General features: G+C 39.1%; 2 protein-coding genes across 2 annotated transcripts in view; both read right to left on the minus strand.

Annotated features, from left to right (window-relative positions):
• On the minus strand, nt 1-2,810 carry TTC32 (tetratricopeptide repeat domain 32). Its single transcript, XM_050893978.1, has 3 exons — nt 2,698-2,810; nt 2,410-2,570; nt 1-1,213 (listed from the first exon to the last, which is right to left on the minus strand). Exons 1-3 carry the CDS (start codon nt 2,808-2,810, stop codon nt 1,086-1,088), a joined length of 402 nt encoding a protein of 133 aa, XP_050749935.1. The 3' UTR covers nt 1-1,085.
• Nucleotides 2,811-3,309: 499 nt separating this feature from the next.
• Nucleotides 3,310-17,771, minus strand: part of WDR35 (WD repeat domain 35) — a 55,368-nt gene continuing 40,906 nt past the window's right edge. Inside the window, exons 20-30 of the mRNA XM_050893979.1 lie at nt 17,326-17,406; nt 17,058-17,194; nt 14,096-14,299; nt 12,056-12,202; nt 10,728-10,860; nt 9,662-9,772; nt 8,371-8,535; nt 7,218-7,358; nt 6,256-6,412; nt 5,381-5,621; nt 3,310-4,292 (exon numbers count right to left, since the gene is read on the minus strand). Coding sequence (XP_050749936.1) covers nt 4,145-4,292; nt 5,381-5,621; nt 6,256-6,412; nt 7,218-7,358; nt 8,371-8,535; nt 9,662-9,772; nt 10,728-10,860; nt 12,056-12,202; nt 14,096-14,299; nt 17,058-17,194; nt 17,326-17,406 — 1,665 coding nt within the window. The 3' untranslated portion in view covers nt 3,310-4,144. The remainder of the gene's footprint in view (nt 4,293-5,380; nt 5,622-6,255; nt 6,413-7,217; nt 7,359-8,370; nt 8,536-9,661; nt 9,773-10,727; nt 10,861-12,055; nt 12,203-14,095; nt 14,300-17,057; nt 17,195-17,325; nt 17,407-17,771) is intronic.

Below are 17,771 nucleotides of genomic sequence, written 5' to 3' on the forward strand. Positions count from 1 at the left end.
TTGTCATTAGCATAATTTATTAAAAAAAAAAAAATCCTAATGCTCATATGGGCAACCAAAGAGTATCTCTTTTATTAGAAGTTCTATTGATATGAACATGCAAGGGTGTTTCTTAGCAATGATTCATAGATTTCAGCAATGGTCCCTCCTATCATGTGAGAAATGAAGCTGCCAGGGTATTCACAGCCAGTTCAATCAGACAGATTTCACATTATATATTTCAAGCAATTGACCTTTTCAATAACAAGGAGAAAGCCACAATTCCTACTGTGAACAGCCCAACTACATTCTCTACCGTAAGCTCTTTACAAGACAATCATGAGATAAAAAGTACATGTTCATTTTTATTCATTCAATTATTAACCTGTCCAATACTTTTACAATGGGACTACAAAAAATAGGTATGCTCTGTTCCTACCCGTTTAGGTCATATAAAACTACCTCTAGGAGCAAATGAACGTACGAAGGACTGAACTCTTATACCACATTCCTCATGCAAGGTACAGATGGTGTTACCTAAAAAGATCTCATTGTTTCTGTTAAGTGTTTCTTACAGAAACACTCTGAAATCAGTTACCATAGCATCTCAAGGACAACACCTTATAATTAACAACTGCACTTTTAGCTTAAATCAAACTTACATTTAAATGTGGACAAACACTATCATTATTAAATTACTGTACTTCTCACAAGCTCCAATCTTAAGTATTTAAATGTTTTATATAGTCTGATTTTTCTTCCCCATGAAAGACTGTTTAAAACAATCTGTGAAAGAGTACAGAAACACAGTTTTAATAAGAGAACTACAGACTTCATTTGCTGTTACTGAGCTTCCAACATCTTTATGAAGTACTTCTGTACAAAATCTGTACAAGTATCTCACAGAGATCTAACATCATGCTTTTCCTCAACACTAACAATATCCAAAAATAGTTTATTTTGCAATCATAATCCATTTTTAACTTACTTGTCCAAGAATGAGGTTTCTTCAGTAGGTCATAACAGATGGAAATGATCTTGTGTTTCATCCATCAATGACAAAAATCACGTGTTTAGCAAAACATTTCACACCACTAGCTGCATTTTCAATAGCCCCGCTTTTGTTTTTCTTCTTTATCAAGAATAGCCTGTTTTAGACTCAATGCAGCATCTTCAAACTGGGGGTTTAACTCTAATACTTTCCTGAAATCTTTCATGGCCTCATCAAAGCATCCTGTCCCAAAAAAAAAAAGAAAGAATGAATGAATGATCTCTCTGTAGCTGCTCAAACTCACAAACCACAACTGAAGAATGACTCCCAATACTTTCACTAACAAAAAGTAGCAGCTGTAGTTACTGGACCCACTACATTTGGATTCTCCAGAGGCCCAAGTGGGAGTGAAAGGTCTTCAGAGCAAGAACCCGAGTGCCTATTTTTGAACCTAAAATGGGCTTAAGGCTCAATTCAGCCAGCTTATTCAAAGAGAAGGAACCAAAAGGCCCACGCTCAGGCAACTAATAGCCAGGCTGCCTTAAACCTGGAACACAGGCATACTGCTTCCCAGCTGATGCCCTTGGTCAGGCTCCATTCTCCTAGTGCTCTCTCTAGTCCTTCAGCTTCTGGGTCTTGACTTTGCAATGGCCAAGCTCCAACAAAAGGAACAGGGTGTCATTTTCTTATGGCATATTCAAAACTTGGGCAGCGAATTCCCCAGAGACGGCTGACAGCCCACTGCAAATTGAGCAGGCTGCGCTCACTATGGCTGCACCTGCTTAAGAGATGCTTTATCTTAGCTTTACTGGCAATGTTTGGAACTGGCTAGTTTTACCCCTAATGCAAATTTTTCCAAAACTGAAACTGCATCTTTCCCCCTATTTTTTCCCTGAATCGTATCATTTCAAATGACACAGCAGCACATCTGCAAATAGGGATATCAAACGGCATACACAGGGCAGACTCGCAGCTGAAACGTCCTGTGATTACTTGAGAAAAACCTGTCTCCGTCTGCACCATTTACTTCTGGTGTGACATCTTTCCCCAGCCAGTGCCAGGCAGGTTCCTCCACCTGTAAAACGGAGGGAATTACCCTCCGGCTCCGGGAGAATCTTGCGATAAAACAGCGCTCTCGGCTGTTAATCAGCTCTGGGCGAGCTCCCAGCCCTCTCCCCGCACTGGGCGGGCGGCAGCCCAAGCGGGAGGTGACGGGGCCAGGCGGGACGCAGGCGGCAGGCCGTGCCGGGGCAGGCGGGGAGGGGTAAGGACCGCCGCTTGGCGCGCAGGGCGCACGCCCGGCTCGCCCTGCCCTGCCCTGCCCTGCCCCGCCTCGGGTCAGCCGGGCGAGCGGCCCCGGGCCAGGCGGCGCTGGCGTGAGCGACTGGGCGGCGGGGCCCCGCGGCCTGGCCCGCACTGAGGCGCGGCGCGGCCCGTACCCAGCCGGTAGAGCACCAGGCCCCGGTTGTAGTAGGGCACCTCGAAGCCGGGCTGGCACTCGATGGCGGCCGTGTAGTCCTCCATGGCGGCGGCGAACTCCACCCGAAAGTACTTGATCTGGCCCCGGTTGTTGAGGGCCGTGGCGAGGTCGCGGCGGGCGCTGCGCAGGGACAGAGAGAGCGAGCGTTATGGCGGGACCCGCGCCTCCCCGGCCCCCTCCCCCCCGCGCCCCGGCACGTACCCCGCGGGGGCGGGGCGGGCCGGCGGCGGCGGCGGGCTCCGCGCACCGGGCGATGAAGCGGCTGTAGAGCTCCTCCGCCGCCGACAGCCGCCGCGCCGCCAACTGCGCCTGCGCCGCCGCCAGCAGCTCCGCCGCGCCGCCCGGCGCCTCCCGCTCCATGGCAGCGCCTCCGCCGCGCCGCGGGGAAGCGGCGGAGTGACGTCACGCGGGGCGGGCGCGTCGTTACGTCACGGGTACGGCAGCGGCCGGAAGGGGATCCGAGCGCCTGGGAGAGCCGTGAAGGGGACGGAGAAAGGGCTCTGCCTGGTACTCGGCCCCCGCCGCGGGTCCTGCTGGTGCAGCGCGGAATGACGTAACTGGCACAGCCCTCTAACAGACGTTTCTAAGACGGAAAAAGCACCTCGAATACCAGCACAGAAAAAAAACATTTAGTAATATTTTCCATACAAAACGGGGTTTATTCTTACCTGGCCTAAGCTCAGGCGAGAGATGTTACTTGCCCTGAAAGACAGCACAGAAGAGGCCTCATGCTCTTCTCTCAGAAACATGGTAACGCACAACATGAATGTCAGGGCTGGTGGCCGCTGCCAGTCTGCCAAGCGCCGGCTGCTCCTGGGGAAAGCTCATAGTGTGGAGCAAGGACCTGCAGCACTCCCAGAGCAGAAGCTCAAATCCAGCAATAAAATAGAACAGCACAGTTCTAAGTAAAACAGCGTTCCTTAAACCTTCGCGTGTACAAGGATGACAGCTCAACTCTTGAAATCTGTTCAACAGATGTCAGCTGCTCTCTTCAAGCCACTTAAAAAAACGGCTCATTACCAGTTTGAAGGTTCACAGAGGTTTCCTTAACTGGTTGAAGACATCACCAAAGCTGAAGAACCCAGATGCAGACGAACGGCACTGATTGCTAAATGTTTGCAAGCCCTTTATTGCTATGGTGGGTTTAAATACACTTGGCAAAAGAAAACAGCACAAATGCATGCCTAAACTGGTACCATCGCTCTAGTGAAACAGTAGTAGAAAAACATATACAATAATATTATCACCACTACTGTGGCATTATTTCAACTCAGGAATTACTTCCTTCAAAATAATTGTGAATTTTGAGAAAACCCAGTAGTGGAATTACAAAAACGGAAAATGGAGCTTGCTCAGAGTAAAACGTATTAAGATGAACCTACATTCAATTCACATGGTTTTGAAACTAGGCTAACTTTACAATTAGAAAAGAAATGCTTTTACCTTAAACCTTTGTAAAAAAAAGTAACAAAAAAAAAAAGAGTAACACAGTTGTTCTTCACAGAAATGGAACCAGTAAAGGTTTCTCTTGTGGGTTTTCTGGGGGTTTTTTAAAAATGTTTCTCTAATAATGGCACTATCTGTTACAATACAGTGCCTGAGTGGTATTTTAAAATATAGTACCTCGGTAACATTTTAGAGAGTATTTGTAGGAGACATAACAGATATGAGGATAAACAGTCCTTTATCCTCTGCTATGCTGTACTGTGGCACAGAGGACAGAAGTTATAATTGCTTGCTTCTTTGGCTTTCATACAATGCTTACATACACTGCACATCCAGAATCGATACTCCAGGATAGGGTCTCCTGTTGCAACACATACAGGAAGTTTCCCATCTCCACTATTTAGGGAAAAAAAAGGAAGAGAAGAGTAAATAAAGCTGAAAGAATAAAAACATGGTTTTAAAATAGCAACGAAGACTTGTAGAAGTTTGCAAAACAGCATAAATACCTAATTGTGTGCCTATAGCTAGTTACAAACCTTGTGATGCTCATCTGTAAAATACCGCTGCTCTGTTCAGATGTGTGCCGCTTTTTGATTAGAAGTTACTAAATCACATAACACTTCACTGTTAACATAGCCAAGTATGTAAATCTTCACACAACAGAATGCATACAACCAGAACCATATAGCCAACAAATGAGGACCAGCAGATCCAAAAGATTAAGTGAAAAGAAGCAGTGAAGGCCATATAAAGGTCAGGACCAATTAGACACCTGCACTACTATAACATTTGTTCCTCTGAAGAGTCAACATGAAAGCCACTAGTGAGATTCTGTACATCTGCACAGTAAAATCAAACAAGACAGGTTAAAATCCTACTCATTAAAAAGAAAACTGATTCACAATCAATTTCCATACTCAAAAATTCCATGCTGTTAGTAGGAAACATATGTCAAAGACAGCATTGTGGGTACAGCCACTGCAAGGACTTGCCCCTTAAGCGTGCCCTTCATATTCTAATTCTTTCACTTGACATATTCATCTTCTCACACCATGTAGATTTAGGTAATTCACAAAACACTGGAGACATATTGGTTAATAATGGTTAAACATTCACTTGTTGACATTTGCATCACACCACAATGGTGATGCAAACAGTAACATTATTACTTGAATGGCAAGTGACACCTTATCAAAGTTCCTAAAACTCCTGTGCTCTGTCCACATGCATTTCAAATTAAGATGAAGTTATATCTTTATGCCCTGTTCCTCGAATACAGTCAGTGTCTATTCTCCCAAATAAAATAGTGCTGTATTACCTTTTCTGCAAACTGGCTAACACCTGCATCATTCTTGCCCAATATTTGGTTTAAGCAGCAAAGCACCTTATTAACTTGGTCACACAAAACCTGCTAAAACCCAAAATACAGACAACAGCAGAAAAAATGCTAGTATTATTACAGTATCATATAAATATAAACCCACCTCTCAATAACGTCATCCAGATCAGATTTTTTGTTATACTTCGGACAATGTCTCGTGAATATCTCTAGAGCAAGGTCTTCATACTGTTGCCTCTGCTCTGGCCTAAGAGCTTCCAAGGATTCTAGTTTAACAAAGGCTTTTGAACAAATATCAAATGCCCTATTTGCACATGCACAGAGTGCCAAAAGGGAATAGATTTCAACTGCAGGGATAATGTCTTCATAATCTCGCAAATGAAGAGCTAAGAAATGAAGAAAAAAAAAATGCAAGGAAATTATTACATGTCTTCTCAGAAGTGCAACCATGTGTATGAAATATTTTCTACTAGTAGACAGTATTAATCTTACAAATTGGACAAAACGAACAAAAGTCTTTTCATTGACATGACTATGAAGCATACGTGGTTCAACACTTCTTAAAGTAATAAAGATAAGGGGGTTTGCCTGGGAAATTAAAGTGTCTTTTTGAGACTTTTTTTTTTTTTTTAAAACATGTTAGAAGTATTTGAAATGGACCTTCATTACTTGGACAAAGTATAGGGCACTATTTGCTTCTCTAGCTCCCACAAATTTTTTAGGGAGGTCTGATGTGAATTCAGGCATGCCTTACAATTTAAAGAAAGAAACAGAACACCTACAAAGACTGTCCAATTTAACCAGGTAATATTTGGCAAGTTAGATTTGCATTGTCTCCAAGAAAATACTTTCCAGGTATCTTGACTGCAGCCACATTCAATTCATTATATGGTTTTGTTTTAAATTCCATGGATCTAGCAAAAATAGAAAAATGTGCCAACTATAAATGAAATTATGTGCTCTGCAGGTCTGTAAAATCAGAACAGTTTCTTTACAAGTTTAAAAAAAATGAAGTCCTACCTGTTTTAAGTGCTGCATCTACAGAACCTTTATAGAGCTGTCTTTGTGCAAGTATGAAAAAATGGTAAGCCTCAGCTCCTCGCCAAGCATTGTCTGCAAAGCGATTAGTTGAAGAAAGAACATCTTCTTCTAGCAAACCAGCCAAAGCTGAAGCAGTCTGAAAACAAAGCAGTATCACAAGTAATTTTTATACGAAACAGATACAGCAGGAAATGGGGATATATGAAAAGAACTTTTCTGTACTTGGTGATTACACCACTGTCTGTGTTAACTAGGGAAAATATAAATACATGGATCTAAAGTGAACATTGTTAGGCATTTTATACATTGCATAGGCAGAACATATGGTGCAGATTTTCAAAGATAAATATCATATACATGTGTACAAATACATTCTGTGCACATCTGCAGACTGGTTCATAGTTTGGAATAATATTGCATTTCAACACCAGATCTCTTAAAACTTTGTTTAAACTATTTCATTTGTGCATATGAAGATGAAAGTGTGAGCAGGAAAAAAAATTTCTTCCATTTGCTTCCCCCATATCTGGAGCAGTCTCCCTGCTAAATTATAGCCAACATAGCTTAATATAATCAAAGATCTCTCTTTGGGATTGATGCTTACTCCTAAATGACAGGAAAATGAGAGTCTCGCAGGAAAAAAAAAATCTGGAGTTTCTTATTATGATTTTCATTGTTACAGTGAAAACATTAAGAAAAACACATTAAACTTAGGAAGAAAAATATCTATTAATACATATGATTTAAATGTTTCAAAATAATACTTTAAACAAGATGTTTTCATGGTAGACTTGCTTTAAGGAAAGCTTTGTTCTTAGCAGGAAAAAGGGTTATTAAAAAAACGTAATAGCCTCACATGAAGATAGCTTTATTTATTCTGACTAGGTAGCATATACCAGAATTCAGAGGAAAAAAAAAAAAAAAAGCCAAAGACACTCTACCTCTGAACTTTTTCCTTTAACTTTTCCCCTTTGTGCATTTTGCATTTGTTCATGGCACTGTTCTATAAGTAAGGCTGATAATACATAAAGCTTTTTAACTCGCAAAGGCTTTGTCCTTTTCTTTGATTCTTCATCTGCAATCTTAAAAAACAAAATAAAGAAATTTAATGTAGATTAAAAAAAAAAAAATTAGAAGAGTTGCTTCATTCTCTTGGACAATTGCACGCTTGTACAAACCTAGGAAATCATGCCAAAAAACGATTCTGCATTTGAATGTAATAATTTAGACTGCAAACAGAACTATAAATGAAAATGTCAAAGTGAAGAATGCACATTATTCTATATTTATTTAGCTAACAAGTATATAAAACCAGATTCTCGGAAAGGATAAATCAGTGTAAGCATGTATAAGTCTATTGACCTAATATAAAAATAAACTAAAAAATAGCGCTTTTTAAACACTGAAGTTTAAGAAATACATAGCTTTCAATAAGGTCTGGTGTTTTTCCCAGAAAAGAAGAATGGCTTTTGAAAGTAACATATTTATATATTTTATTATAAATATTTGCTGTAAAAATTACGTATCACTCTTACAGACTTTAAGCTATGTACAGAAATCTCTGCAGCCAAACCAAATCTAAGCAACATCTTTATCTTAAAAGCACACCACAGGAGTTTCTAATTGAAGGTACCAATTGAAGAAATACCAAAATTTAACTTCTAATTACTGACATTGCTATTTTTAAAAATAAAGGAGATAAAACTAATCCACACAACATATAAAATAATGTGGACATTGCACCCAGGCCTGTCTACTATACTCCTTTACTAGGCAATGCAGGGCAACAGGACCTTTTCTGAGGTGCAGTTCATCTCATTCTGAAGTGAAAGTCTCAAAATAAATCAGATGGCTTGTGTCCTGAAAGTCTCCTCTCCACTGGCTACAGAGGCCATCCAGGGTAACTATTTCAGATAGAGATACCTGAACTTAGGAGTTGGATTCATCTTTGCAGTATCCTGTATAATGACATCTGCTTATTGCCTGGACATTGTTAACACTAAAATAACCCCCAGAAAATAAAAAGTGCCATGGAAATAATAAGAGCTAGTCCAAAAACCCGGTTATTTGACATAAAAATAAAACCTGCAATACCTTGAACATGAGCTTAGCGGCTTCAAAGAAATAATTGGCTTTACGATAGAGTTCTATAGCATCGAGGATTTTATTTTTTTCCAGTAAATGACTTGCATATCTGGCTAACAAGGATCCAATCTCTTTCATATTGTGATTTTTAGCCAGCTCCACAGCTTTATTCCACTAGAAATGAAAGCAGACAATTATCAACCTCATTTTTTCAAATACCTTCTTAGAACAAGCTGGTTATCCATGAATAGTCTGCAGCATTTGTGTGCAATACTTCATCACCATTTAGAACCAGGCTACTATAAAATTAAAGTAAAAAGCAAGAGAATACCAATGCTAACATCATTGTCAATCATGTGATACAGCAGGCCTGTGAAACACATGCTGGACCTCTGTCCAAAACCGCATACAAAGCAGTTGCTTCTGCTTTGGTAAAAGCTTTGCAAGATCACGTCATTGCTGCTCATAGCTGGACATGTGAATTTCAACACTTCTGATATTACTAAAACCCAGACTCTCAAAAGCATGTCTAAAAGAGGACTTCAGCCCATAAGCTTAAGGCACAAACAACAACACTTTACTTATCCTTCTATACACCTCATTTTGTCTGTGAATTTTGCTGATCTTCAACAGTTTGGCTACTGTGTTTGCCCCAGATCAAAAGTTTGGCAGGACTGAGAAACTTAGCTGAATCTCATACCTAATAGCCCTTCAGATCCATAAACTAGGAAATTGTTCACATAAAGCCAGCACTAGCCAGTCCTGCCATTCCCATACATCAAGTTCCTCACAGCCATCCTCCGTTTCTCTCTTATTTGTGTTGACACAAAGGTTTGCACAGGTAAGTCATACTGGGCAACAGCTCTAGCTGTAAACATACAGATCGTTTTTCAGATCAGTTCTTTTCCAGCTACATCCTAACGCAGCCACAAATACATTTGCATCTGTACAAGGAAGGAGGGGGATGTGGAAAACGAGCAGCTAGAAGCTCTTCAGTCTTCCTCCCATTCCATCAGGAGGCAGCACAGCCTGGCTCTACAAAGGCCACAAACGTCTGGATGCTGAGCATGTTTACCACACACACACACACACAGAAATAGCACTGCTGCATATAGCTTTGTCCCTCCAATGGTCTAACCCTAATTTCATATAACTGGCTTAAGCACCGAAGCATGAATTTTCCAGAAATCATGACGAATCATCAGACACTTAACAAGAACTTGTATTTAACTGGCCATTAGGATAGAAATCTCACTGTTAAATTGGTATTGGTAAAGCGGATTATCTACTGCTGTTTTACCTGGTTGAGATGTACACAGGTATCTACTGCATCCTTTGGTCGATTACATTTCAGAAAGGCTGCTACAGCTTGTTCACACATCCCCACTCTTACAAACATATAAGCTATATCCTGCAAAAAGCATCAGCACCATGTTACATTCACTTCCAGATTTTTAGTACGTTGCGTAGCAACTGCAATACTATTATACTTGTTTAATTTAATTCCAAGAAGTTGGGGGAAAGGATTCTGTGAAGACAACATGCACTATTGTAAATCTTTAGAACAGTGTGCTACTTTCACACACTGCTGCTAAATTTAAAAAAAAAAAAAGCTATTTAAAAATTTTTCTTTCAAATCAAATCATACCAGAAGGACTGTGTTCTTGCTATTTAGAGTATTTCATGAAACTTTGCTATTAGAAGGAGGTTAAAAAGAAAGTGCTATTTCTTGCTTTGTTCAAACAACTGAAAATGGCATTAAATGAGCATGTTTTGCATTTTTCAAGCATTTTGGACTAATCAATCATATCATAGTTTTAAATGAGCTATTACTTAGTAGGTCATTTCAGGCTATACCACCTACTTTCCCTCCTTTCAGCAGAGTATCTTCAATTTTCATTGTACATTAGCATTCCCACCAGAGCTACCATGTAAGAAGTTAAACCAGGGACAGCAACCAGGAAGAACTTGGGGCAAAAAAAACCCAGTGTAGACTAGACAACAATATGAAAGCTAAAGTAAGTGTCCAGCCATGAGGAGTGACTTCTCAGTGAAGCATAGCTATTTTAGAGAGAAATGCCACAATCTGGGGAGGGAAGCAGTGAATTATGACTTAGCCATGTGACCATAAAGCGTGATGAATAATCAGGTCTTTCTGGGGAACCTAGACAATAAGGGAAAGGAAGAATGATGGAGTATGAAAATAACAGCAATATTGGAGATCAATACCAAAGTAACACCATTATGCTCAAGTAGGTCATATACTGCATTCTTTCTCTCTTTCTTTCTTAACCCTCCCAAGATGCAAAATTTTAAATAAGCAGTTGAGCATAAGGCAATGAAAAATAAAGGTGCTTTTTGCTTACAGGAAGCAATTTATTGTTCTCCGGAAGTGAGTTAGCTAGATTCTCCAGTCCTTGGTAGTCCTCCAGCATGTAGTAACATTCAGCTAAACGTTCCTGGTTTCGTCCTTGTACATAATACTGTACAGCATTTAACCTAATAAGAAAAAAAAAAACAACCTGGTGGCTTCTGATATATAAACACAAGTGAAACTTCTCGTTACGTAAGGCTTTTGCATTTGTAAATTTAAAATTACATTATTTTAAATAGGTAACTTTGCTTGAGAGAGCTTTTGTAGCTAGAATTTCCCTGTTTTTCTAAAATGCACTATAAGTTTTAATTTTCAGAGATCATTATATTGAAGTAGTAGCAAGATTGATTCTCTGACTAGCGTAAGGTCAGGAAGTCAAGGAATCTTAAAACTGCATTCTGGCATCTGCACAGATCATGGCTGATAATGGACAACAACTTACAACTAAACTTTCAGAAAAGGGCTTTACTGTTGTGCCTCCATATTTTAAAACACAAGCACTAAGATCTCCAAGACCATTCTCCAAAGTTACCTAAAGCATCTAAAAATCAACTTGCAAAATCTAATCACAAGTTTTCAACTGCTTCGGGACCCAAGTTCTTTGTGATAACATAGTCTGGGTAATTGCAATACATAGTGGAGCTGTGGAACTCTGTGAGGCAGTGTTCTGGATGTTACATGGGCTTAGAAGGCAACAAGAAAAGTTCACGAAAGAAAATTTCTCTGCAAGTTATTAACTACGAAGACGTCACTTCTGACTCAGTAAGTACCTGACTGCAAAATGTGTTCTGGAGAAATACCATTACAGGCGTGCACTGTTCTTAAAATCTTCCTTGGGTGCTCAGTTTGGGCAATAGCTGGAGACAGACCCAGGTCAGGGAGAACTCTGGACCTTTTAAAATATTTGTGGGTTTAAGCATTCTAGAAAGCTTGTGGTTAGTTTTGAAATTCACTGATGTTTAATAATTCTCTCCTACTTTTAACAGATTTTTTTTTCTTTAATACTTTCTATATCCAGCCTAATACAACTGTATAGGTATTTCTCTTCCCCTCCCCTCCTCTGAAGCAGACAGACTTCTGGCAAAACTGAGATTTTTATCACCTTCATTCTTTAGATAGTTGATCAACAGCTCTCTGTTTAAAGGTACATGCAGCAATGGAACCATAAAGGTCTGAGCTAAATCTCATCATGCCAAAATTATCCCATGTATTGGGTCCTGACTTTCCTGAGATCTGTCCCTCCTCATAAATTAAGTCTTGTCATCAGTTTCATAATTTCCTTTGTAATTTCCCTCTTACTAGTTCCTCTACAGAACATACCATTTCTGACGGTCTGCAAAGTAATCTCCAATAGCATTGTGTGCTTGTTCAAGAAGGGCATCATCTGAATCACCTGAGCCAGTTTTCAATAGCTGCAATACTCGAAACCAATCTCCCAGTTTTATCCGTAGTCCAATGGCAAGATCTCTAGTATAAACAGAAAATAGCAGGAAAAAGTCAAAGACAATAAAATAGCTAACAAAAATCTTGAGAAAAGCATCCAAAAATATTTTCGTGTTCATAACCTACATCGCAGGTAGCACAGTGATCCCAGATATCTTGTTTACAATTTAAACAGTATTCCATAAAAGCAAATACTCAGAGAGCTCAACATATCATACGTATGCATTTCCCTATTAGCCATACTCCTGTGTGAGGAGTTAAATGTGCAGCTGGCGAGACAGTTGGACTGATGCTACTTCAGGTTTCCTCTTATTCTGTATACCATTCTTTATCTTTCACTGCTGACCACTACAATAGATGGCAGCAGCTGCAAAAGGCTAAAAGCAGAATGGAGATGAGGGGAAAGGCCAAGGAGCAAGTAGTATGACTAACGGAGGCTAAAGCTCAGATGTAATAAAATGGATTTCAGAGACTTCTCTTTCAGATTCAACATGACTTTGGACGAAGGAGAAAGGACTCGGAAGTAGTCTTTCATTTTCATTATTCATGCATACATATGACCCACCATGTGTCTGTCTGGCATGTTTTGTCCACCATATAGAATAATTCTATATTCCTTCATATAGAAGTAATTCTGCAGGTACATAGAAAATAAATGGGAGACATCTATACACTTCTTTTAAAAATGCCCTAAACTTACAAGTGAGTTAAGGAAGGCAATAGCAAGTCAGCGCAGTCAGCTAAATAAGAGCATCTATCTAAAAAATTTAAAATTGTATTTGAAAAATAGATTTATTTTAGCCTGGTTTATGGTAGGTCCTTATCAAGATTTTTCTAGTGGTGAGGAGACGCATAAGGTCAATACAGAATTCCCATATTCTTGTAGCTGGAGAATAAGATGCTCGACTGTTGAAGAAACCATTAAAAAAAAAAGTAAGTCTTTGACTTCTGCAATCCTATAATGGCCAAATTTCTCTTCAGCCATGTGGAAATGAATATGCCATATCTAAAAATCAGTGCTGCAGTGCGACTGAAGTTCTTATGAGGCAGTCCACCTCTCCAAACCAGCATGCTTCCATCAGCTAATTAATTATGTGCAAGAAAGTTTCCCATTACCAGGATCTAACGTGCATCTCTCCCCAGCTCCTGCCTCCCCCCCCCCCCCTTACTGGGGAAGAGGAAGGTTTCATTCTCACAGCATGAAAGAAAAAATACCTTTTTCTCCATCATTCCCTACTTTTTTTCATGGCTCCATTACTCAAAGCTTAAAAATTTCACATGTGCATAAGTGATTCGTGCTTCTCCATGTTTGACCATCGCCTACAGGCTACATCGTACAACTGCTGCTTATTATTTCTCATTATCCTTTTTCAGTAAAGACAGTGCTCTAGCTAATTACTTAGCGTTAATTTATATTTCCCAGTAACATTGTAATTTTGCGTTGTTTGTTTTCATTCCTGAGCAAAAATTCCATTGATTGATCAATTTCATCCAGAGTCCTTTCTGTCTCTCCAGAGATTACAGTTCATTAAAAACTCTGTTGTTTGTATATGTAATTGGAAAGAATGTGTACTTGGCTACTAGCTAAGAGCAACAGTACATAAATTAAACATTAGTTAAGATTGTATTTTTTGGAATTCCAGTTGAAATACCGACAAAATACTTGCGAAAAAACATTTATGAAACACAGCACTACCTAGAGCAGCTGAGGTTTTGCAAACAGTTTGGAATGCGCTGATTTACATATAGAATTGGTTATCTATGGATACAACAAAATTCTCTCCATGTGATCCTGTCTTTCCAGAAACTGGTAAAGAGTCTTCAGTGCTAAAACAGCCATTCCGTATTAAGGAAAGCATTTTTTTTTCCCCAGACTTTTTTTCTTTATTTGCTGTTGAGATGACTACATGCAATTACCTTCTGTCCATATCCAGATACATTCTTTCAGCTTCTTCAAATCTGCTAAAATAGGCTGCCACTTCTGCTTGCTTCATTGACTCGCTCTGCAGGTTGCCTAGACGCTTCACAAATTTAATACCTTGATAATCTTTGCAACGTACAAAAGCTTGTTCAGCAGTCTGCAGATCCAGCTTCTGAAGAGCAGCTTCAGCCAGGAGACGCCTGTGTGAAAAACAAACATAAGAGATGCAGAAGCAGCTATAAGTAAATTAAACGAGGAGCCATTTAACTAGTCATTATTTAATGAAGACATTCAAGTTACTGCAACTGTATTGTTTACTAACTACTAGTTGTGTGTTTGTCCCCAGTACGTTCTGTGATCTATCCAGTACTTGCTCAGGGAAAGATGTTCAAATAATTGCTAATATTCTTTTGTTCAGCTGTTCAAATGGACACTGGCTTGGGAGGAGTGGGCGGGGTTTGAGTATTACAGTTGTCCTATGTGAAATGTGTTGCTGGTCTCGATGCAGTTCCATTTAGATATTTCTACCTATGCATATATCATAACTTTAAGCCTTGATGGCAGCCTCAGTCTGAAGGCCTCCAATTAACTTAGCCATGAAGAATAAATTATCCTTTTAATCCATCTGAACGTTCCTTGTCCAGTTAGGACAGCAGTCTGGGAGAGCAGTGCAGTTTGGGAAACCTTGTACTGGTACTGCCCCATTGGTTAGTTCTGCAAATAGAGAGTTTCTACCTTCAGGCCAACCTACGTCCATCAGGTGCTTGAATGAGCTCTAGAATTCTCTGCAAAAACAAGGCTAGGTAAATTTACACTGGCTGATTGACATTGTGAAACAAAGTCAGTGCAGTAGAGCACTGACAAAACCAGTAATATTATTGCTGTATTCAGTGACCTAAGTCATGCTTAGGCAGCATCAACTCAGTATTTTTGAATCAATTTGAGAAGGTTAGTATCACTTCAACTGAAGTGCTCATCACTGACATCAATGAAACCAAGAGAAAAACAGTATGGAAAATTTAATCGATCTGCAACACACATTATCCTGTTTGTTGTGTTCTAGCAGTAAGGGCACTGTCCCATTCTGATCTTGAATATATTTGCTTTATATCCAGCACTTCTAATCCATCTCTTCTGTATAAATACGTGACATATCGTACGTTTCCTTGCATAATGAAAATTAAGTTCATGGCAATTTTGGAGCAAGGTGAACAGCATTTGACATGTATTTTGTGATTTTACGATATAAAACTTTTACTGAGACACAGACTTTCAAAATTAATAGTCATTTTATATTAAATAGATAGATGGTACTAGCAAAAAGCATGAATGACTTCAAAACTCCAAAAATCTTCAGCTAGTTCAAAACATTAGTAAAAATGAAGACTCGCAAAACTAACATTTTACCCTACATACTCAAACTAATAAAATTACAGTACTATTACAGAAACTTTCAACATGTAGCTATTAAATCCTGGTTTTCACAATATATGTTCTGGGGACAAAAGCACAACTGGATAGGAAGGAATGCTTTTTGGGACAAACTTTTAAAGCAAGTTGCCTTGGCCAGTCTTTCAGCAATTCTAAATTCCCCTCTGAACTGTCAGAATTAACAGAGAACTCTCAACCCCCGTTGAGGCAAGCCAAACATCCAATACTGCAAGAAATCAGTTAGCTTCAAAACAGAGCCAAAATTACTAAAGAAAGGTACAGATAAAGAAACAATCTCCAGAGAATTACAGAGAATTGGCATCATTCAACAAGTAACTTGTCAATGAAGTTTTAGTTTCTGCTACTGACTTTCCATTAAATTGTCCACTGAGGCATTTACTCTTCCAGCCCTTATGACATGGGATATTAAATAGATTTCCAGAACTCCTGTTTTCACAGGTTTACTCTTACATGTTTGCTGTGCAGGCTTTTCAAGTTTAGTTTAATAGCTGAGTCCACGTTTAGTTTAAATATGCCAACATCTCCTTTTCTCAGATTACTTTTGAGAGGCTGCATGATAACATGATTAACATACCCAGCCCTTCTCATTTCTGTCTTTTATGGCCTGTCCAAAATGCTACAAGGTTAGTCAACTGCTCTTATCTTGTTATCATTCTAATGTGTTCCCTTTCCTGGGTTTTAAACTCTTTGTCATCAAGGTTCAATATAAAATACATAAATAAATAAATACCCTCTCAACTTATGACCAATTTTAATTTAACCAACTTAAAGTTAGCTTTCTGCCAGCTTTTTCATTTCCTTTAGACTCACCCCTAAAAGAAGGGAGCACTGCGTTTTGGGGCTCATACAGCATAGAGCAAAAAGGTGTCCTGAGCCTGTACGCTATACCCACTACCGTAACACACACAGCATGCCTTCCATTCTAGGTACTACAACATTCATAAAATCATAGAGTTCCAATTTAACAACAGCCCACTTTCTTGGGTTCAAGACCTAGGAGCCTGGGGAAGCACTGGCCCCAAGTTCTTTTTTAAGATGGCTGCTGAGGAGTCTTGAACACTTGCTCAGCATCTCCTGAAACACGAATTCTCAAATGCTCAGGAACAAAACCCTCACTTTCTTACATTCTGGGAAATCATAAAGCCACACAGCTTGAAACTGCCCAAACACACCAACTGCAATAGAGGCGAGGAGCCAGGCTAGCAAGAGACTGCAAGGCTCTCTTTGGGCCTTCCCTCAATGCTGTAATACTCCTTTGGAGGCGATTCAGCCCAATGAAGAGATGTTCTCAGTTAGAATAGCAGCCCTTCAGATTGCAGCTGAGCACTGTTACCTTTTTCTTTTTTTTTTTTTTTTTCTTTTTCTTAAATGATTCTGTTTAAAGTGTATACTGCTTTGGCTGGTTTTGATTTGCGATTTTGTACTTTAATACTAGATCTGTCTGAACAGGAAAAGAATACAAAAGAACACAAATTTAAACAAAGTTGGCTTATAAAGAGATTTTACCAAAGTCTGGGATGTGGATTGTCTTCTATGAATTGGGAAGATTCCTCAATGCCAACTTTTTCAATCAATGCTCGACTGTCTCGTAATGACCGAATCTCAAAATTGATGATGTAATCTTTGTTAGGATGTTCAGGATTCTAACATAAATGATAAAGAAACAGAATTTTATTCCATGTCACCTTTATTTTCACCCAACATAGATATCTACTGTTCAAATCATTAAGACAGACACCAACTTTTCCTACAAAATAAAATTAATTATACTTACCTTTAATATTTCATCCAGAAGAACAGATTTGATTTCTAAATCTTCAAAGTTGCAAATGTATCCAGAAGTTTGTATAGGTTCCTTAAAGTTAAATAAGTTACAAAGGAATGAACTTGTATTCTGTCTGACTAAATCCTAACCAAATCTGTTAGGTATACATAATGAGACTTTCTTCTTCTCCAAACTAGGATTTAATTGCATTTCCAACAGGAAACAAATACTAAAGTCATTAACATTATTGACAATTCCATATACACAGACATAATTAAAAATCCTCATGTTTTCTATAACTAAATTAGGAGAAAGAGATAAAGGAACACTTGCCAATATTTAGAGTCAACTGAACTGTGTTTTACAAATATCTTTACTAAAATTGTGTTTATATTTTCCAAAGCATACAAAAAATATACTCCTGAAAACATGTCATACATTTAAGAACAATATGA

Source organism: Gymnogyps californianus, chromosome 3 (genome assembly GCF_018139145.2).
Source record: "Gymnogyps californianus isolate 813 chromosome 3, ASM1813914v2, whole genome shotgun sequence".
Classification (NCBI taxonomy): Eukaryota; Metazoa; Chordata; class Aves; order Accipitriformes; family Cathartidae; genus Gymnogyps; species Gymnogyps californianus.